This window comes from Notolabrus celidotus, chromosome 6 (assembly GCF_009762535.1).
Source record: "Notolabrus celidotus isolate fNotCel1 chromosome 6, fNotCel1.pri, whole genome shotgun sequence".
Classification (NCBI taxonomy): Eukaryota; Metazoa; Chordata; class Actinopteri; order Labriformes; family Labridae; genus Notolabrus; species Notolabrus celidotus.
In genome coordinates, this window is record NC_048277.1 from 23,927,007 (window position 1) to 23,949,527 (window position 22,521).

At 42.0% G+C, this 22,521-nt stretch overlaps 1 protein-coding gene across 6 annotated transcripts; it reads left to right on the plus strand.

Moving 5' to 3' along the window:
• Positions 1-329: 329 nt before the first annotated feature.
• Positions 330-21,461, plus strand: zmp:0000001167 (protein phosphatase 1 regulatory subunit 12A). 6 transcript variants are annotated; one of them, XM_034685431.1, is made up of 25 exons: positions 334-754; positions 6,014-6,144; positions 6,379-6,497; positions 10,309-10,465; positions 10,603-10,747; positions 10,838-10,912; positions 11,019-11,098; positions 13,378-13,553; positions 13,643-13,752; positions 13,836-14,039; positions 14,172-14,254; positions 14,358-14,447; positions 14,603-14,704; positions 14,786-14,872; positions 14,958-15,048; positions 15,153-15,281; positions 15,370-15,472; positions 15,570-15,673; positions 15,773-15,832; positions 15,925-15,947; positions 16,040-16,103; positions 16,192-16,296; positions 18,036-18,086; positions 18,298-18,348; positions 20,152-21,457. In XM_034685431.1, the coding sequence occupies exons 1-25, from the start codon at positions 479-481 to the stop codon at positions 20,236-20,238; spliced, it is 2,703 nt and encodes a 900-aa protein (XP_034541322.1). In that variant the 5' UTR covers positions 334-478; the 3' UTR covers positions 20,239-21,457. The 6 variants fall into 6 exon arrangements, with proteins under 6 accessions (XP_034541325.1, XP_034541322.1, XP_034541320.1 ...); XM_034685429.1 differs by having other exon boundaries at positions 338-754; positions 13,354-13,553; positions 20,152-21,461; XM_034685430.1 differs by having other exon boundaries at positions 410-754; positions 13,354-13,553; positions 13,839-14,039; positions 20,152-21,455.
• The last annotated feature ends 1,060 nt before the right edge of the window (positions 21,462-22,521 follow it).

Here is a 22,521-nt window from a genome sequence, read left to right on the forward strand (position 1 = left end):
AAGAATTTGGGCCATAACAAAACATATTGCTTACGTCACCTAAATTGGATTTACATGAAAGTACATTCAACTAGACGAAACAGTTTTAAGGAGGAAGCAGCTTTAATTCTAGAAAACTTAATAAGTCCTGCTCTAAGGTTTGTTTATTGCTGTTATCTTGAATTCTTTAGTGTTTCCCTGATAAATCATGTTACAATATGACATGTGTAATTTGTTATTTGTGTATTTGTTAAATTAAAATGTTATTGCAGAATTATTATTAGAAAACAAAGTTTCCCTCCATGTGTATAAAAATTCCGAGTAGCACGTGAAGGCAGCACAGGACTGCCACTCAGTCAGAAGTTCTCCCTGAAGTTCACGGCTTGGTTTCCAGAGTGTGTCCACCAGGGGGCACAGCCCGAGGGAGGCTCAATCCGAACCATCCACTCCGCTTCTGCTCGTACCATGAGCTGAATCTGTCCGGGACAGACCAGGGAAGATGGCGGCCACTGACCATTCCCGGTCCGAAGCTGCCAAACAGCGACGGCAGGATCAGCTGCAGCGATGGCTGGGCTCGGAGACGGACCAGACGGGCTCGGAGGCCCGGGATACTTTGGGCGGCTCAGGGGCGCGGCGAGCGAAAGTCCGGTTCGCCCAGGGAGCCGTGTTTATGGCCGCCTGCTCAGCCGGAGACCGGGAGGAGGTGGCAGCGCTGCTCCGGCAGGGAGCTGACATTAACCACGCCAACATAGACGGGCTGACAGCGCTGCATCAGGTTGGATTAACTCTGCTGTCTGTTTGTGTTCATGTTAATGAGCTAACGGCTGCGTTTCGCTCAAATAACGGCTCTTTATTATAAACCAGCGAAGAAGAATCCACTTTATCTGGAGTTAGACTTTGAAAAGTACAGCAAAACATCATTTTATCACACTGTAAGTTATCAAACAGTTACTAAAAGTTAGCTTAAACTGAACTCATCATTATATCATCTAAAGCAGGGTTTCCCAAAATGTGGGTCGGGACCCCCTGGAGGGTCGCCAGACACTAGTGGGGGGTCGTGAGATGTCTTCCTGAAGGTTTTTTTTTTTTTTTTTTGGTCATCTAAAAATATTTATTTCTACTTTATTTTCTTACTTTGTTTTCTTATGTTTATCTTACTTTTTGTTTGTACTGTTTTTTATTATTTATTTATTTATTTGTATTTATCAGAATCAGAATCAGCTTTATTGGCCAGGTATGCTTGAACACACAAGGAATTTGTCATGGTTATCTGTGCTCTCTTTGTACAAATGCATACAAATATAAATATAAATATAAATATAACATCAACTATAAACACAAAAGAATAACAAATAGGCATGACTAATATGGAATTCTGGAATTTATGTATTTTTCCTTCTCTTTGTTGGTTTTGTGTTACACATATAATTTGTTAGCTTGTGGTGAACAAAGAAATACTGAAAAAAAAATGCAATTAAAAAAGTTGAATGACAAAAGTTATCTAAAAATAGTACATTCAACCCATCATAGTAAAGAATATCGACAAAAAATAGTAGCTAAACTTGAATTAAAACCTTGAAAATAGAAAATGTAATGAGTTTTCTGCCTTTCTTTGTTGTCAGATGACTCCTAAGTTTAGGGTTAGTGAACAGTTAATAATCAAAAGCATCAGTAGCAGTAGGAAACAGCCATATGCTCATATTGGTAATTTTCTGCAGACCAGCTAAATGAAGCCACATTAAATCACTTTGAGGGATAGTGGGGATCGCGAGTCTTTGACACCTATATTTCATGGGTCGTGGGCTGAATAGTTTGGGCACCCTTGATCTAAAGAGTTGTTGTTTTAAGTTCCAGCAGGAGTATTTGTGCTCTGAGAATGGAGACAGTTTTTCAGCCTCTCAGTAGGCTGGGCCATCCGCTTTGTTTTGTTAGTCAGCTCAAGGCTTCTTCTTCTGCTGCATAACCACGACAGCTTCTAAGATAATCGGTCTCCCCACACCAAACCTCACAGACTTCAACAACAGGGCCATCAGACGCAGTGAAATAGTGGGTCATTGAATTAAGGGAGTTTTCATCATCTGATCTACAGGTCTTTTACATTCTCAAAGATGAAAGTAAAAAAGTAAAGCCTGTCTGCTAAAGGTCGGATTTCTAAAAGAGTGAGAGGAGGATCTGCCCCTCTTTAATTGCAATTTGAGGATTGTTGCTTTGCATGTCCCAAATAGGCTGTACTTCTTCTGAGTATGCCCCAGTCTCAATGCAGCTCTACAGGCCTTTATGGACCCTCCCTCCTCTTGACTTCAGTCATAACACACAGGAGCAGTCTGGACTACATCACTGTCACACAGGCCTTTCGGTGATGCAGTATTTCCTCTGTCTTTATACTACCTTGTGACATAAACACATCACTGTCTCTTTGCATATATGCTCAGCTCACAGTTGCAGAAGTTTAACTTTGATATCAAGGTGAATTTAGTCAACATAGAAAAATGAAGTGCTTTTAATTTTCCTGCCCACTGGAGCTGGATTTGTAGCTCAGCAGGCCTGGGTGCTCCCAATGATGTCATGCTGAAAGAGAAGTGGTGTTTTCCCTGTTATTTTAACTCAATTATATGATTTGATGAAGATGCCTAATGACTGGTTCAGAAGAGAGAGTGAGCACGTTCCCTTGCTGGATGTTGGTACCCACGTGGGACCGTCACCCAGTGTGGTCCCTCTTCTGCACTCCATCCCTTTCTCCCCTGTTGCTCATTGGCTGCCTGGCAACCAGAATTAAATATAGGCCCACACTCTACAAACTTTCCGTCCTCTCCATCCAAAGCCCTTCTGTCTTCTCTACTATGCTCTCTCTCTCTCTCTCTCTCTCTCTCTCTCTCTCTCTCTCTCTCTCTCTCTCTCTCTCTCTCTCTCTCTCTCTCTCTCTCTCTCTCACTCACTCCTTTGTCCACCTCCTCATTTTCCTCCTCCTCCTCTCTGCTTCTTGCTTCTTCCCTCTGCCAATTCCCTATGCTGGGGACTTCAGGGATTTCAGATGAAGACATGGAAAACATTCCTCAAACAGCACAAGCCGCTGTTGTCAGAGGCGATTTCCACAATGAGTCACTTGATGACCCAGTGAAGGAGTCTGCTGGGAGGCTGTGTGTGCGCACCCTCGTAACACGCAGGGTGCAAGAAGTGCCCTCTGTTCATTCATCCGGCTTGGAGCACCCGCTTGTTGAGAGGGCTCCCCCCTTTTCTGTTGGCAGTGAAGGGTGCTTTTGACGCACCGAGATGTGGCTCTTACGGCTTCACTACGAGCCTCGTTTCAGGGTCTTAAAATGACCTCCGCTACTAGCAAACTAATTATATCATATTATGAGGTGGACTGACGACCGGTAGAAGCTTTGTGATTAGTTGATTTAACCCAAAAGCCTCTTAGAGGAGGTGGCTTAAGACGGTCTGATGGACACCGTTCAGAAACCAGCGTATGTGACGTCTTGTAAGGTTACTGTGGTGGTGATAAATGGCTGGGTATACAAGTGTGAGGGGAGCAGGCTGCTTCTGAGCTGATGTCATCTCATTAGACGTTAGTTAGGACATCAATTCTAAAGCAAGTTCCTTGTTAGGACAGTATCACATGTTGACTGTCATTTTATGCACCATTTATTTTATGTCACCAATACATTTGTTCTGCTGTCAGTAGAGTTAATCATTAAAAGTGATTCCTTAACTTTAATGCAGTGTTGAGATGTGCTCCTTTCTCAAAACATTGTACTGTATCTCAAATTTGATACCAGAGTCTAACAGTTTGTGCTATTTCTTTGTGTTTTTTTTACTACAGCTTTCTAAGATTTTAGGAGACGTGTATCCCAATAGAACAATGTCCCTTGTCAAATAATGCTCCCAGAAATGAACCACGTCATTCTACACCATTCGTGTTGCCAGAGTATGAGGAGCATCTTTTGATACTCCCTTACAAAGTCCTCATTTATGATTTCAGGAGAACTATATCTTGATAGATGGATATCCTCTATCAAATAAAAGTCACATTGGTAACACAGATTGTGGCTGGACGTGGGCAGAGCTGCTTGGAAGAACACAGGAAGTACTAGTGGTGTACCCTCCCATGCCTTTCTAGTAGATGCCCTCACCGGTGCCATTTCAATGGAAATCTCATGAAAAAAATGCAGTAGCCCTACCAATGCATAAAATCGAAATGAGGGTTGTCTGGATTAGGGATGGACGATATTATCGGCACATAATCGGTATCGGCCAATATTGGCTTTAAAATGAACGATCGGATATCGGCCAACAAACCGATATCTGCCGATAAAGTAACGGCTGCTGCACACATGTTAGGCTCATGTTTGAAGTTAAATTTGAATTTAAGCAGCAGTCTGTAAGGTACATGTAGCTGAGTAATTAAGGCATATGTACTGTCAAAGAGTAAACCATTTTATTTAATTTGGGTTTAATTGCTGTACAGTTGCACTTTTCACATGTTCCCTGTGAACAGAGGTTAGGTTTTACTTACTATGTCAAATGTGAAATTGGCCAAATTTGCCCTGGTTGTGGAGATTAGTATGATTGTCTCAGGGAGAGCATCATCAAAGTTTTAAGTAGGATGTATCTTTTTGTATGAAAGCAATTGTCATAAATGAATATGCAGTTTTAAGTATTATTCTTATTTTGCACAAGAAATTAATATTGCATAACAAATGTGCTAAGAGTATCACCATAATACTGTACACTAATTCCAATACAGAAGAGAATTGATGATCTCTGCAATTAGGTATGCGGAAAAAAATATCGGTATATGGGTTATCGGCAAAAAATACAATATCGTGCATCCCTAGTCTGGATGCCTTTACACTGGATAAAATGTTAAAGTGCCCTCTAGATACCCTTCCATTGGATAAAATTTCATAACACGCCCTCTTAGGTCTCAACAAAAAAAAACTTCCTGTATGATTTCTTAAGCCACTCATTTTTCTAACCCTTTTATTGTTAAAAACCAGAAGTCTCTTATAAAGTATCTTATATTCTGTGTTTCAGCTTCAGTAAATATCTTTGGCTTTTTGGAATGTTGGCAAAGTTAATTCTAAGAAATGGATCCAATAGTTGTTACTGGCACTTCAGACCTTTAACTTATTGTTTACCAGAAAATCAGAAATATTGTTGTTGTTTCTTATTTTGGAGGACTGGCTCTCTCAGACAGGCCGAGCTTCATCAGTGTTAACCATATTTCTTATGCATAATGCTAAAAATCTGTTCTGAAGTTTGTTAGTGTCATTTATTGACAAAAATAACCCCTGTATTTTGTTCAGAAACAAAAAAAACCTGCCTCTATTGTTTTCTAGTATAATCTGCTGACTTGGTAGCCAGTGCAGAGATCAAACTCAGTCTGTCTTGTTTCAAGATCAACACTTATTTGTTCTGGATAAGCTCCTATATATTTATTTTATAAACCAGTATGAAATAATATTACCCTGCTGGCAACGTTTGTGATTTAAGGTTCAATCACCAGAACTTTTTTCACAGTATAAAAACTGCAGGAAACCCACACCCTACCCCATCCTCGGAATATTCTTCCCATAAATGATAGCAGAAATTATGATAGCATCATATCACTACATATTACCATGGGGTCCTCATGAGATTCATCTTGGGACTTATTTTGGCTCACATCGGGATCTCAGCTAGACCTGGCCTCAGGAAATGCAGCTAAATAGATTCACTGTTTCCCTCCTTGTGCCAGAAAATGACTTATTTGGAAAGCACTTGAGGGCCTTTAGCAGCCCACTTAACAGAAAGTCATTGCATCAAGCAGACAGAGCAGTCATTGTTTTAGTCTCAGTGCTTTACTTGAATTCAATAGTTTTCGGAAGTGACAACAGTTGATCCAAAACAAACCAAACAAAGTGAATAAATGATGTTTTCTACTGTAGTGACAGACGGGTGCTGTTTGTCATTGTGCATCTTGAGGGTCCTTGAAAATGAACAACAACAAATACTTTTATGGTAATCCATCATGTGGCTGCGTGTCATCTGGCAGGCCTGCATCGATGAAAATGCTGAGATGGTGCAGTTTCTAGTGGAGAGCGGGAGTGATGTCAACAGAGGGGACAACGAGGGCTGGACTCCTTTACATGCTGCAGCTTCCTGCGGTTTCATCCAGATTGCTAAGTAAGTGTTGACCATCACCACACTGACACTTCACTGTCACTTGATTTACATTGCTCTTATTATTGGCTGAGACAGTTATGGCCTCCTTTGAGTCCAGTTTAGACGTACGTTTAGACACTGCAGCGTATTGTAGCAGAAAGTTAAATTAGGGAATACACACTGAACTAATATTTGTTATACCACTTCCTGTTTAACCATCACTGATTGTTGTTGGTGTTTTGTGTTTTTTGGTAGGTACCTGATAGAGCACGGCGCTCATGTAGGGGCAGTTAACAGTGAAGGAGAGCTTCCTCTGGACGTGGCCACAGAAGATGCCATGGAGAGACTTCTCAAAGGGGAAATCAAAAAACAAGGTAAGGATCCACTCTGTGCTGGCATTATGTCCACTCCAAATTAAAGTCCAGTGTGTCATGTTGTCCATTCTGTTGAGGCATGCTATTGTTAGATTGCGATAATCTCCAAAAGCATACTACAGTATGTCACATGTTTATGTTAGTATCATGATTAGCACTAATGTAGAAGTCTGCTCTGACCAGACTCAAATTTAATTTATTATGCAAGGAATACCTCGCAAGAGCGACTGGGAAATATGAAATAGACATTATCTAATGCAAAGATGCTAAATTTGCATAATTTGCGAAATTCAAAACTTCAGCAACAGATCTGTTTAAAGCTCATATGAGAAGTTTTTGAGTGGTTGTTAAACAGATCCATATTGATACCGATGTCCCTTTTATGACCTGCAAAAGCAATTTAGACCATCAGCAACACGATTGAAAATTTCCATATACTTATTTTTTATGGATGAAACTGCTGTGAGGGAGTAGGTGTCAGACCAGACGATTGACAGCATGCTTAAAAAACAGCATTATTGTACATTTTAAAGTTAAATATTCACAGTAAGTGATCCATTGGACTGTTGGTGAAGTTAGTGAAGATAGTCAGTGTTCATACTTACCTGGCTTCCAGTGATGCACACGATCGATCCAATGTCATCTTAAAGAGCGAGCATTTTAAAAGTTGTTTTTATCGTCTTTTTTAAACAGGTCTGACAAATCATGACTTTTTAACTTTTTCATCATGGTGTTATTTTAGCAGATTTTTTGATCCTTCAATTGTACTTCAACAAATCAACGAAATGATCTGGTTTCTCAAATGCATAATGCTGATGTAAGCCACAGTTCAGCCTATGTGTAACTTACTATTTACAGTGAAACTGAGACCCACTACAAAAGGATTAACAAGCGCTCCTTTGATAAAATGCCTAGTACTTATAATTCTCTCCTGAGGAATGCAATGACTCCATCCAATCATATCTGTGACTTTTGCATTGCTTTTGATCTGAACATACCTAAATAATCCTGGGTTCAAACTAACTGAAGTAATGCATCACAAATATTTTCTTTGATCCGAAGCTTGATCCGTAAGGCAACTGGACTGGTAGAAATTCTTGAAGACGTTTCACCTCTCCTCCGAAAGGCTTCTTCAGTTCTGACCAGACTGGGGAAGAGCTCGAAGATATAAGCTACTAACAGTCGTGGGTGTGTCTTCGAGCTCTTCTCCAGTCTGGTCAGAACTGAAAAAGCCTTTCGGAGGAGAGGTGAAACGTCTTCAAGAATATCTATCAGTCCAGTTGCCTTACGGATCAAGCTTCGGATTATCATGACCTGGATGACTGAGAACCTTCACAGACATTTTCTTTGATGTTGGTCTGAGCACGCCTTGAAAAGTCAAGGTTGCATGACCATGTTTGAATGATCATTTATCTAGATATCACCAACAGTTATAAGTATATGTCAAGCTGAAACATTTGCCAAACATTTCATTCCTGCTTCCTCACTTCTCACAAAAGTTCCACTCTCATTCTAATCTATGCAGCTGTCTGCATCTGCTCTCTGCAGCGTAGCATCTGAGTTGCATCTCATACCATAGCTGTGACCTAAAGGGGTTTACATTTTAAGTCTTCTTTTCTTAGACACCACGCATGTAAAAGTAAGATTTATGTCCAATAAAAAGGCACTGACTAGATGTATACATATCAATGTTTACATTTGTCTACACACTGAAGGAGCAACAGAGTGAGTGCTCTTCTGTTTTATGTCTCAAGCTGGCACTGTACATGACTCAGAACAATGTGGGGAATTAAACAATGTATCTAACAGTAAGCTGCATTTCATGGAGGCAGCTAGAATAAAGGATATGCTAACAGTGTAGAGTGTTTGATAGCAGAAGGGACAGTTTGGTTGCTCCTTTATCTTTGAGCTTAATATATGATAAGAAATGGGCTCGGTAGGATTGAATCATTAAAGAGAGATGCTTTGAGTGTGTCTGTTTTTGTCACAGATGCCTGACACTGGCCTGAGGTTTGCAGTCTCATTAACAGTTTTTATCCTAGGAACTTTATAAAAACTTACAGCAGCATACTTCAACATTGCCAGTGCTTTAAACCGTTTACTGTGAAACCAAGACTTTCACTATATTAAGTAACTAAGCCAAATTAACTAACACTTTTGATTCCCTTGAAAAAGTCTTAAATCACGGCTACATTAGATTAGATAATAATTCAGTTTATTTATAGGCGCCTTTCTGGACACCCAAGCTCACCTTACAACATAGCAATAATAAAAGCAACACTCAACAGTAAATATATACATACATTAGAATAAAGAATACAATACTAGAAAAATGAAAGGGGGAGGGGAAGTCATTCCAGTCACAAGAAGATGGATTAGAGTGCATATGCTTGGGGGAGAAAAGGTGAGTTTTTAGGTGGGATTTGAAGGTGGTGGGAGAGCTGGAATTTTGTTCGTCCAGGGGGAGAGAGTTCCAGAGTTCTCGACCCCATGGTGGTCAAGCGGGCAGGTGGGAGGGTGAGTTGGATGGAAGAGGAGGACCTGAGACTAGATTACATTAGAAAATCTTTATTGTGCCCAAGGGGCAATTTGGTTCGCAACAGCAGTCCTACACACATCCTATACACACAAGCAACACACATAATAACAAACACAAGTTCACACATTAATTTAAATACATATCCATACAACTCCCGTGAATGACATCATCTTTCCTGCACATTAGACCAAAGGTACCACAATCTGATGTAGAATGGCAAGGTCCTACAGTTTGTTTAAAAACCCAACAGCTTGAGGGCACAAATGATCTTAGATATCGGTTTGATCTGGCCCTCCTAGTATATGTGAACCTCAGAATGTGTGTACACAAAGTTTCAGATCATTATTTGCAAATAAAGTTCGAAGAGGGGCTGCCAACATTTTGAAATAGCGTATCAGGCAGCGGTTGTTGGTTCGACTCCCACATCCCACGCTCTCTCCTCCCCAAATCGGTTTGGAATTCCTTTTTTTTTATTAAAAAAAATATATAAATATAAAAAAAAAATAATATATATATATATATATATATATATATATATATATATATATATATATATATATATATATACACAGTGGGGGCAAAAAAGTATTGAGTCAGCCACTGATTATGCAAGTTCTCCTACTTAGAAAGATGAGAGAGGTCTGTAATTTTCATCAGAGGTAAACTTCAACTATGAGAGACAAAATGAGAAAAAAAATCCAGGAAATCACATTATAGGATTTTTAAAGAATTTATTTGTAAATGATGGTGGAAAATAAGGGCAAGATGGTAGAGAACCTCCAGTAATTTTTTAGACTATTATGAATTAATTTGGCAATTTTGCAAGAGAAAATAATAATGGATTATCAAGTTCTGCTGGAGGATATGGATAATACCACTTGGTTTGGAATTTGTATAAAGTAACACTTCTTGGCTCTAATGAAAATGAATCGGCCTTAGAAATCTGTAGCCCTCGAAACTTCCTCCTCTGTTTGAAGCAGCAGCCACACTTGAAGAGCTCTGAGTTGACAGAAGTAGAGCAAGAATCAAGGACAGAGTCCCTGTCTACCTCATGTTCTCTGACCTTCATAGTTTATTTGCGCACTTTGGCTCCAGGCTTTTATCTTTATCACTCTTTAATACCCTCGTTTATTTGATCCACTATGAGCCTAGACTCAAGAATGAAAAATATAGCGTACAAGTATGAAAACCCAAAATAGAAAAGTATAAAATTGGAGTTTACAGTACCAATCTGCATTTTCAGACTCTGCTGTTTGTTGTTTTTAATCTCAGGAATAGATGTGGACAAGGCCAGAAAGGAGGAGGAGAGGATCATGCTCCAGGACGCTGAGGCAGTGCTGGCAGGAGGTGGCACACTCACACCTCACCCGAACACCAAGGCAACCGCTCTGCACGTTGCTGCTGCCAAAGGCTACATAGAAGTTCTGAAGTGAGTTGTTAGCTTTGGTCTTATTTGGGTAACACACTAAGTCAAACAGCTTTTATTCATTACCGTCTCCTCTCCTTCTAATGTTCCTCATCGTCTCTCCCTCTTGTTCATGTCCTCCTCCTCCTGACTTTGTTCAGGGTGCTGCTGCAGTGTGTAGTAGATGTGGACAGCACAGACACAGATGGGTGGACGCCCCTGCATGCGGCAGCTCACTGGGGACAGGAGGAGGTGTGCAGCCTTCTTGCTGACAACATGTGTGACATGGGTGCTGTTAACAATGTGGTGAGTGCTAACAAACAACCTTCTAAAGCTCTAATGATTAAACCCTCAACTTTAGCCCTGTGTAATGATACTCTGTGGATGTCCTTGTAGGGCCAAACCCCTCTAGATGTTGCAGACGAGAACCTGGTGGACTCTCTGGAGGAGCTGCAGAAGAAACAGAATGCTGTGAGTCCCCCCGACTATCTCGCTCCGTTAGATAAACCTGATATGATTGATGGCATTACAGCGCTGAATGTTCTCTGTGTTTATGACTGTTTATATTCCTCTTCAGTTACGCAGCGAGAAAGAGAAACAGACTCCTGTTATTGAGACCAGCCCGCAGATATCCATGGTACCAGTTCGCCCACGCAGGTCAGTGCCAATGTGCTGGTGTGTTGGGCATGGGTTTGTGTGTTCTTGGGCACCCTGCTATGCTGTTCCTCAGCTGGATCCCAGTAATCCCAGTACCAGTAGTCTGCATGACATGATGTTTACTGCTCCAGCATTCCTTGAGCTATATTACCTCTATCTGCTGACCTGACATGGGATAGATGTAGCAGTAAGAAATAGTCTGTGTCCTTGATTTATACTGTAATTGCTTTTAGCATGTCATATTCACTCATTGGAGGAATGAAAGTTAGAAACGTTGTACACTCTAAAAGTCCAAAACACTTCACTACAAGTTCAGCTTGGTTTTAATCTCTATCTGTATAAAATATGGATGCAGTCACTGATTGGTTTCTGAAAAGGGAACATTAACCCCAACAGTGGTGGTTGCCATATTGGAAAACTCTAACTTTCAGCCAAACTATCAAAAGCCCAGTTTCTACCAAACGGTTCAGTTCGGTTCCTCTTGGTACGGCACGCATTTTGTAGCGTTTCCATTGACTAAAACCAGGACAGGTCCCCAAATTACAGAGCCGTATTGTCCCACTTTTTGGTACCCTTCTGTTGGGGTGCCAGACATACGGATCCGACCCCAGTAGGTGGAGATAGAAACACTGCAGTCGGTTAATTGGTTGAAAGAATCGTCACTTCCCGTGCAACAGCGGTAATAAAGAACAACACATAACCCTGCCATGTTTAAATCTCCAGTGGACTTCGGGAAGATAACTTTTTTTATATGGAAAATGGCGTCAAGAAACAGCGTTTCATGGTCGACCACGGAGGTGCAGACTTTCCTCCTGTTTTTCTTCTTCGTTGCATTTATTGGCGGGGTACACTGTGTCGCCCTGCCATGACGTCATGCTATTACGTAGCTGACGCGGCTATCGGCATCCGGCTTACACGCTGCCCACCAAGTAGGGCACGATTGGCTGTGGAAACGCAAACAGGATCAGGCATTACCGATCCAACCCGTACCAAACTGTACTGATCCATACCAGACCGCTTGGTGGAAACGAGACAAAAGAGAAGAGCTGACGCCAGAGCCTAGCTGGCTAGTAAAGAGCTAAATTGTGCCCACCCGTCAGTCAAATTAGCCCAAAATCATGCAAAATGATGCATAACACTTGGCTACAATACATACAATCAAAATAAGAGTTATGAAAAAATGAACTCATTGTTTACAGTTATCTCTATCAAAGAAATTATGTATAAAGAAAAAAATTATTATCATTTTAAACATGTTTATTTCTGGCGTCCAAATTGGCATGAGGCTTAAAGAGGATTCCTCTGCCTTTGCAGCCAGCCTCAAGTGGACACTTGAGGAACAGCAGCTTTTTGAATTTTTTGCTTGGGCTTCATTTTTCAGCACTGGAGGTTGCCGCTCCTTTTTAATGAACTACTTTGTCTAACACACTGGAAAGAAGAGAGAGGGACAAATAATAAGCTACTCTGCCATCAAACAGAGGAAACAGAAAACATAAATAAAATAAAGCATTCACATGTTGCTTTTTTTTTAAATTAAAGGCCACATGTATCAATAGCTGTGTGGTAAATGTAAACAAAAGCTGTAAGCAGTGTGTTGTTGATCACCTTCCATGACACCAGCCAGGGTGGCAGTGATACCAGGCGTTCAAAATAACTGTCAAAGAATAGTCCCACTTTATCTGATGGCCTTGTGTGCTGTTGCGGCTATTTATAGACATCAATTCATTTCAGTCTGTCTCTTAACAGGAGGAAACTTCCTCACAGGAGCTTTAATTATAATAGAAAATTTAAAAATGAAATACCACTCTATCACCTTTGTGCTATTTCAAATTAGTACATCAGTATCATTATGTAGCAGAAACAGATTTACTGACAGTCACCGCTGCATTAGCAACATGATTAGCTACGTGAGCTGAACAAAATACAGACCTGCAACACCTCAGAACTTCAAAACCAAAGTAAAGATAGGAGGATCTGTCAGTAATGCTGTTAGTTTGTGCAAAGTTTGCAGTCTTGCATGTTGGGGGAATAGATGTAGAAGAAGAAGGGTAGAAGTGGCTCGTAGCTGAATGCTGATCAGTGACAGGATAGAGTGCTACACATGACATCACAGAACGTGACCCCCTTGTTCCACTCACGACGTGTTGATTAGTGCATGCTCCCTCTAATCGGCTGCACGTGGAATGATTGCCCTCACTGATCAGCTCCCTGCATGCCACCTGTCCTTCCACCCCACCTTGGCCCCGCCCCTGCAGGACTTCTATCTCTCGTATGAGCAGTAAGGAGAAGATCTGCCTCCATGAGCGAGAGAAGCACCCACCTCCCGCCCTGCCGAGCAGCCCAGCTGAAGAAGAGGAGGAGGAAGGCCAGGCGGGACAGACACAGAACCAGGGGAAGGCCTCCAGCAGCTCCAGCTCAGAGGAGGAGAGCGAATCAGAGAGCGACGCAGAGTCTGGTGAGAAAGCGTGATGTTGTCTGTGTTTTGAACTCCCAGATTTAATTACCTTTTTAATGATGTCACTTGTTATTTATAAACTTCTGCAGAAAAGGCAAAAAACAGAGAGATCATAAACAACTTGAACAACAAACGCAACACAAGCAGCCTGCTTTCTACCTCCATGTCAACAAGTACTCCTGCCAGCCAAGTGAAAAAGGTAAACAATGAAGAATGCATCATAGAGTGGCTGTTGAAGTAATAATGAAATATAACAACTGTGACTGTTTCCTGGCTCCATAGCAGGACCAGAGCAAGCCTCCAGCCACAGAAGCCCCCGCTCCGGGCTCCTGGAGAACTTCTCTGAGGAAAGCAGGCAGCTCAGTGACTCTAGGCTCAGCTGGTCTGTCCGATTCTACCCAAGACACCAGCAGACCTGCAGAATCGGTCCTGGGCATGACCCGCTCTGCCTCCAGTCCCCGCCTCAGCTCTGAAACCGACACTAAGGTCTGTATCTTGGGCGCTCAAATGAGCTTTATACACACTTAAAAACAGTTATTAACTTGTGAATGTAACCAGACGGGCCAGATAAAGGCTTCTTTCACACCCTCACATGAAATCAAACTCTCATGTCCTCAGGAGCCCAGGCTCGCTCGGGTGCCACCCATCCCGACACGGAGGCTCTTCAGTATACCAGACAGCAGCCCTGACAACTCTAACAGGTGGGGCCTGTGCTCTCGTGTGCTCCTGCGCTTGTGAAACCAGAATCTTGTTTTTCTGAGTCACTGCATATGTGCCCTTGTCACCCTGTCTCTCCCTCCTCAGCTGGCTGAGCCGTAGCTCCTCTTACACCCGGCGCCTCCATAGTCAATCAGGGAATGATCTCACTAGTTCCACCCCCTCTTTGCTTCACAGGTCAGTCCGGCTGCCCACTGCACGTCTTGTATTTGTTTGCTCTCCTGCTTGTGTGGGATTGTTGTTGCTGTGTCACCCCCCCAGCAGTGCATACTAATGTGTGTGCGTGACTGTGAAAGATGCTATTGTTTTCCCAATGAGATTTGTCTCACCAGCTCATCCTATGGAAGGAGACTGGATGACCCTACTGCAACCTCAGCCAGCACAGGGACAAGCTCTGCCGGACTCGGCCGCCTGAACAGTGTCATAGCCCAGAGGTATTACACTTTGATACTTGGAGTTTATTTACCTCAGTTACCTGCAGGATCTGTAATCCATCTCTTGTCTCTGTCCATCAGAATGCCTCAGGAACAGGTGGAGAAGAAGAATCAGTTTGCTGTAACCACCTCCACCACGGGGGATCAGGAGACCAAGCAGAGGCGCAAGTGAGGCTTTTGTCCGTGTGTGCCTATGGCAAAGAGTTTGGATATCTGTAAAGCATGATCCTCACTATCTGTGTGTCTTGGGTAGGTCATATCTGACACCAGTGCGTGATGAGGAAGCGGAGGCACAGAGGAAGGCTCGCTCACGACATGCACGGCAATCCCGCCGCTCCACCCAGGTACAAAAACACCACCTGCTCAGAACCATTTAAATTCATGAACTTTGGAAGCATCACGTGTTCGCGTGGCTAATGAGATGATATTATTTCTTTGTCTCATCAAGGGGGTGACGCTAACAGACCTGCAGGAGGCTGAGAAAACAATGAAGACCGACAACAAAGGAAGAGAGAAGAAGGAGGAGGAGGAGAGGGAGAAAGAGAAGGAGGCAAAATCGAAGAAGGGAGAGGAAGGGGTAAGAATCATATTTCAAAATGGGCCTGCTTTTCCCCTCTTGCATAATGTCATGCGACATCACAGAGCAGGGGTTACTGTGTTTACAGGAAATGAGCTGGAGGAGTCGCATCGCCAGTCTGCAGAAGTCGGACCTGCTGGGCCTCACACAGCCCACTGGCACTGCACGGCCTCAGACGTCTGAAAGGAGAGGTGCGAACACCCACTTCCTCTTTCCCGACAAAACATAGACATTTACAGTGTAGAAACATTTCTTCTAAACAAATGCTGCTGTCTGGCTTTGTTCCAGATCTAGAGGCCAGCACTGGGGAGAGTGAGACAGAGCGATGGGCGAGAGAACGCAGGGAGAGGAGGCAAGCTCGAGCCAGAAGAAAGGCTCAAAGGACCGGGGAGGTAGGTCCCGTCAAAGCGGATACATTAAAACCCATTCTAGGCATAAGAGACTAGTTCAACAGTGTTAAGAGTGTGTTGTGCTGTGTGTGTCATCTGCAGAGTGATGACAATGATCCCAGTGGAGAAGAAGAGTTCTCAGGCACTGTCCTGGATCAACAGGTGTGTCTTAGTGTGTGTTTTTGTAGTCGCCTCAGTGGACTGTAACCTTAGACACCAGACAAACTTGTTTGTTTGTCCTCTCTTAATTACAGACAGACCATCACCTGAGTTCCAGGTATGTTTCAGCCTTTGATCTGTTTGATTCCTTCATTCCTGAAGTGCAATCTCTTAAATAGGTGTTTCTCTGACCTCTGCTTTTCTGCTCAGGTTGGATCTATCCCATAATGACTGTTCCCTGGGAGGAAGCTCCGACCCCAAGGATTTTAAGAAGGTTAGTGGAACTTGTGCTACAAAGGTCAAATATTATATCCGTTTAAAAAATTTGTATTATTATTTACTGCTTTGTATGTGTGCGTCAGTTATTCGAAGAGGTGTCCAGAGAAAACAGTCAGCTCCAGTCTCAGCTGCAGGACACCCAGAGGATTGTCAGTCAGACCAGGTTGGATCTGGAGAAGGCCGCACAGGTGATGACACAAACAAGCTGACTGGCTCACAAGTTAATGTTATATCCAATCCAATCCACTTTATTTATATAGCACATTTGGAAAAAAAATTAAGTTTAACAAAGTGCTGCACAGTGAGGTAAAATAAGTAAAAACACACAGAATATAAAACAGAAAATAAAATAGAATAGAGTAAAACAATCATGATAAAACAAATAAAACAATTACAAATAATAATAATAATACAAAAAGAAAATAGAATAAAAACACTATAAGAGCAAATAAAATATCAAATAAAAGAACAGACAGAAACAGAGACCACACAACTCTCAAGCTGGGTTAAAAGCCAAGGAGTAAAAATATATTTTAAGGCGGGGTTTAAAAGTCAGTAATGTTGGTGACAATCTAACATGGGGGGGTAGCTCGTTCCACAGTTTGGGGGGCACTGCTGAGAAGGCACAGCCACCCCTGGTTTACAGCCTGGTCTTAGGGACCACAAGAAGCTGCTGTCCTGTAGACCTCAAAGACCTCGTGGGAGTGTAGCTTTGCAGGAGGTCGGTGATGTACTGTGGAGTGATTCCATTTAAAGATTCAAAAACAAACAATAAAATCTTAAAATGAAACCTAAAATGCACCTCAACCATGCACAGGCAATTAGAAAGCCTTGTTTTGAACCAGGTCTTTATATTTGACAAGGATTTTCTTATTGCGTTCAGACGGGGAAGCTAGCACTTGTCATACCCTCTCCAAACCTAGCCAAATGTCTTTTTTTAAAAGATAGTACCATAACAAGCATCTCTGGGGATCTGCGTTAAAGAGAAATGATGTGGCATGAATGGAAAAAGAAAAAAGAATTCAGTTAACAGCTACATTTTTAATCACTAGAAAGAACTATTCCTAATCAATGCATTCAGAAGGTTTTACCTCTCCGGCCTTACATGGTCTGACATGAGCAGGGCTAATGAAGGTTTAAGTTCTCATCATTAAATTACAATTCAGTCACGTCGAAATAATTCATTATTTGCATGCAATAAGTTATATTTGGCAGTTGGGCTCTGTTCTGGGAGCTCCCTGCCCTTCCATATTTGTACGTGGAAGGGCAAAGCCTGAAGTGAGTAGAGAACACCTCCCCTCTCTTTCATGTGCATTAATAGGCGCATATTGACCAAGAGTTCCGAGGTCTTTTAGCCCCCAGAACTACTTTCCCCGGAGCTAAAAGGTTCCTGTGCCCCCAATGATGTCTGCGTTTCAACCGCTGCCTGAAGTCCCGGGTAGATTGTAGATTCTCAGGAACTCCATCTGTGTTTCAACAAATGTGTAAACTCCACAAACACTGTTACGTTCAACCGAAAGACCTTTGAAAAGTACTACCCCCCAAGCAAGGGCTTTTCCGGGGTGAGATTATCTACCCCTGAACTTAATTTAGACCCTGGTTCCTCCGGTCGAAACTCACGTACTTCAGGGGTAAAGTCCCTAGTTTCGGGGTAAAGTTCCTGCGGTCGAAAAATGCCTTATGAAAAGCCGCAAAGGCATGGAGAGCTGCAGCAGCAAAGACCCTCTGGGGTACAGAACAGATCAGGCATCAGTGACAATACATATGACACTGGTAAAATCAGATACGGCAGAAAAGGAGGGTCTCGGGTGGAGGTTGTTGTTTAGTTGCTTTAATTGGGAAGGTCCTCCTGTACACTGAGGTGTTTGTGATCATGTTAACTGCTGCAGTCATGATGCTGATGGTGTTTATATTTTGTACCCTACAGCGACAGGAGCGCTTCACTGACTGCTCCGCCTTGTTAGAGCTGGAGAGAAAGGTAACGCATCCCTGCTGATGGAGCTACATGTGGTTTTTTGTTTGGGCTTCAACTGCCTCACTTTTGCCACCCCTGCTGTCTGTTGACGCTCTCTCCTTTCTTTCTCCCAACTTTGACTCACTCTCTCACCTGTTTTCACTCAACCTCTTCTTCTACCTCACTTTCTCTCTGCTCATCCCACTTCCCCTCACTTTCCTCCTGGCATCATCAGGACCGGAGGATGTTGGAGCGGCGAATGGCAGAGCTGGAGGAGGAGCTAAAGGTGAGTACACGTTTGGGAAGAATCATGGCCACACACACACTCTGCATGCTCTTGCTTGTGAAGCTCAGCTTTAGCTTGTGCAGGCCAGCGTTGGTGTGGAGCTGTTTTATAAAGCAAAGTGTCTGCAATGGGTGTGCCTACTTATTAAACACATGTGATCATTAATTTGGTTGTTTTTCACATTGATGGCAGTTCTAAAAACTACCTCATACAGGAATTTTTGCCCATCTGATCCCTTGCTCACATAACTTTTGGTATGCAATGACACAATGACTCTAATAATGCAGAACAAAAGGGAAAGTGTTTGTTTTTTTTACTAGAAAGGCACTATCCAGTATTGTAGGAAGTTTTTTTTGTTCTAAAAGTTGGATAAGGAAGCTGCCAGCTTTTATTCTGAGGCTACAAAACTTTTTTATGGACTGCAGTTCACAGAGGCAGCGTTTGACCCTCTCTGCTATCTGTGTTTGAAAAATACTGTCTATGAATTCATAGGTTTCAGTTTTCTTATCTATTTGTAGACGTTTAAACATACTTTAACATCTCTTTAAAGCATATGGCATTACATATGTTGAGACTTTGTGGCTAAATGTAATACTAGATTGCTGTTTCCTTCTGTTGCAAGTCTTTATGCTAAGCTCGCTGGCAGCTTCATATATAGTGTACAGATTTAAAGGTGAAATTAACCTCCTCAACCAACTGAGCTAAGAAGCTACTTCTAAAATGATAGTCTTTTGATTTGAATTCTTTTAACAAGCTATGATAACAGCTAAAAAAAAAAACGATCACATCTAGATTAATAAAGGTTCTTTGCCACACAGACATCTTTGCTTGTTCTTATAACCTTTATACATTTAATTAGACCCTTACTTTTTTTTTAGACCTTTATTTTACCAGGTAAAAATTAGGGATGCACTGATACCACTTTTTAGGTCCTGTCACCGATATCGATACCTGGGCTTTGGTATCTGCCGATCCGATCCTGGTATTGATTTAACAATCTCTATTCCTTAATGTGAGAATAGAATCATGTTTTGGCAACTTCAGGCTATTTATGACTTTGTAAACCAAAATAAAATGAACATTTTTAAACAGGAACACATACACACAGAGACATATAAACATAAAATAGAACAAAAGCGAACAAGTAACAAGAAATGTGCGCATGGTGTAAAAAAGTATGTGTGTATATATAACTGTGCATGTAAGTAAAGTCCGAAGTGATCAGCAGGAGCAACAGTCAACTAAAAACTGTTGAAGTTTTAGCTTGAAGGTTGTGAGTGGAGTCAAAGTTGACAGTTTGAGGGTGTTTTGTAAGTTGACCCTGAAAAGGATTCTGACATTAAAATGACTTCACATCTTTATCATTATTTCAGAACTTTTAAGACCAAATGAGAGTGTAGCAGCAAAAGATTAGTGCCACACTTAAAATGAGTCTTCCATTCGACTCACGCGTCCTTCATTTTTAATTGTTTTTACAGACTGATGCAACATTTTATAGTTTTTATCTTTTCAATACGTTCTTGGAACTGTGATGGATAATAATAATAGATGTAAACAAGATTAATAATAATTTATACATTAAGCTAGGACAGTTGATGATGTTGTGCATGTAGACTCATTGCAAGGGCTTACCTCAAAAAATCGAAGCGACCCTTCACTTTTGTTAATCAGTGCTTCTTCTGCACTGTTGTTTTAACTGAAGATAATATTTCATCCCAACATCCAGCATTTCATAACAAACTAAAATAAACAGTTTAAATGACTTTATTTGGTTTAATGTGAGCTCACTTTGTTCCCCACAAGGTTCTGGTTGACCTGAGAGCAGACAACCAGCGTCTTAAAGATGAAAATGGAGCACTGATCCGTGTCATCAGCAAACTCTCCAAATAGACTGTGAGAGCGAAAGACACCAAGAGCAGGGAACCACCCCCTCCCTCTATACACCCACCCATCCATCCAACCATCCCTCCATCCTACCACACATTCCTCCGAGTGCCAAAGAGCAAGAGAGGGGGGAGAGACGCAGCAGACTGTCCTACACGTACATGAGCACAACAGCTTGACTTGGATTGTGACGCCTCTCTGTGAACAGTTGGAGAGGCTTTTGTGTGCCTTATTGCCCACTTTGTCACAGGAAGACCTATTGCATGAATGTCTGTGACATTTGGTCAGAGGCTCCAACAGCAGCAATATGAAACCTGACAACAGCCAGCCTGCTACCATGGCTGGTGTAGCACACAAACCAACATCTATGAACTTCGACTGTGCATCAGGGGGACACCAAACATGCACACACATTCCCATTGCGTGCATCACACACTTCCTCGATGCACATTCCACGAGCACACGAGGCAGCTTGGGCCTTAAAGCTCCCACTTTACATAGTATTTATTGTATTTGAATACACTCTCGTCACATAATTCACAAATTTAACCCCACGCACAGTTAAAATCCTATTTGTCGTCAAGAAGCTTTTTGGTGAAGATCTGTCAAAAGAGCAAGCCACTTCAGGCTCTGACTTTACGTTCAACAACGTCCAGACGACAGGGGAAGTCCATGAAGCTGTTGGGTTGTTTTGTTTCCACATGCAAGTGTTTGAACCCACCTACCTCTCCACCTATGCACCTCCCCCACATTTATATTTTTGTGACAACAGACACACTCCATGCTCTTAAAGAAAAAAAAAGAATCATGACCACAGAACCAGGTCAGTCGACCACAGCACTTTACTCTTTGCAAAGCAATAAAAAGATCTGCAAGGCTTTGTCCATCCTCCAGACGAACTTACTTCTCACTCCGTAAGAGGAGGGAGAAGTTACCAATAGCTAAAGGTCATTGCACAGTTATAGAAGTTGCTGTTCTCTCGAAGCCTATCATGCTATGAATGGTTTTAATTAATACCATGGATAAAGATTTTTTTTTCATAGTTTTTCATTATCAATTCCTCTCTTGCAAGGGAGCATGGTTATGTGTATTATATTTGTATAAATATTAGTCTTGAATAATACCCTTTTTGAAGTTCAATTCCACGTAGCCTTTCTTCACATGTTGGTTTTCTAATATATTGAATGGATGTCTGCACCCTAATAAAAAAAGTGTTTGTAGCGACTGTAGTGACATTGATTTCATTTAAGAAAATATGACTCTTTGACAGGCTGTATACTAACATCTTACCCATCCACTACACTGAATCTTACCTCCTGGCATCTTTATTATGTGCACTTTAAAATGTGTTTGCTTTTTGCTGCTTTAGCTTCACTAAACTTGTATCATCCTTTCCTGGTAGCCAGATGTCCTACATCACCCGGGTGGGGGAAAAAAAAAAGAGGAGTCACAACAGCTGCAACATTACTACACTCACACACACACACACACAGTGAGCGTAATGGAGGAAACGAAGCACTACAGATGCATTTCCAGTATGTTTGGACTGTTACATTAATCTACTCCTGCTCCCAGGTGTACCATACATCACAAGTGTCTTTACTGACACGGTATAAGTGTCATTGCTTCTGCTCAGCAGACGTCTGGTTGAAGCTGTGAGAGTCCTGTTGTCTTCTGAGCACTAAAGTGTATTTAACAGCAGACATCCATCTGTTTGTCTCATCTGAGAGCACAGAGATGGACCACTGTTCTGCAGGGGAGAAGAACTGACAACAGGCTGAGCTCCTAATAAGGAAGGGCAGGCTGGCCAAGGCTCTCTCTCTGTAAATATCCCTTAGGTCTGAGAAAGACAGGGGAAGGGAGCTGGGGAGGAAGAAGGAAGCGGATGGATTGCAGCCTTATATGGACAAAGCACTGCTTTTCCCAGGGTTTGTGGCTCTGACCCCCGGCATGATGCCAGATGATACACAAACAGCCCCACAGCGCCACCAAGTGACTAAACTCATTCATTGCTGAAGCTTAAATAGGGTGGCTGAAAATGAAATGTCCGCTCTGATCCAGTTGTTTTTTTAAAGACTGTTTCCCCCCTTGCCATCATTTGATAGGTCAGGGGATAGTATGATGAAATTGGGTGAAGGAGAACTGGGAACTGTGATGGAGCTTTAGGACCTCTGGAGGAATCTCTGTATGTGGACTGCTTCTTAAAACTTCTAAGCCAAGCCAGCATCCCAGTTATAATTTATCTTTTAACATTTTCATCTTATAGTTTAGTGTGGATGTATTTAATCT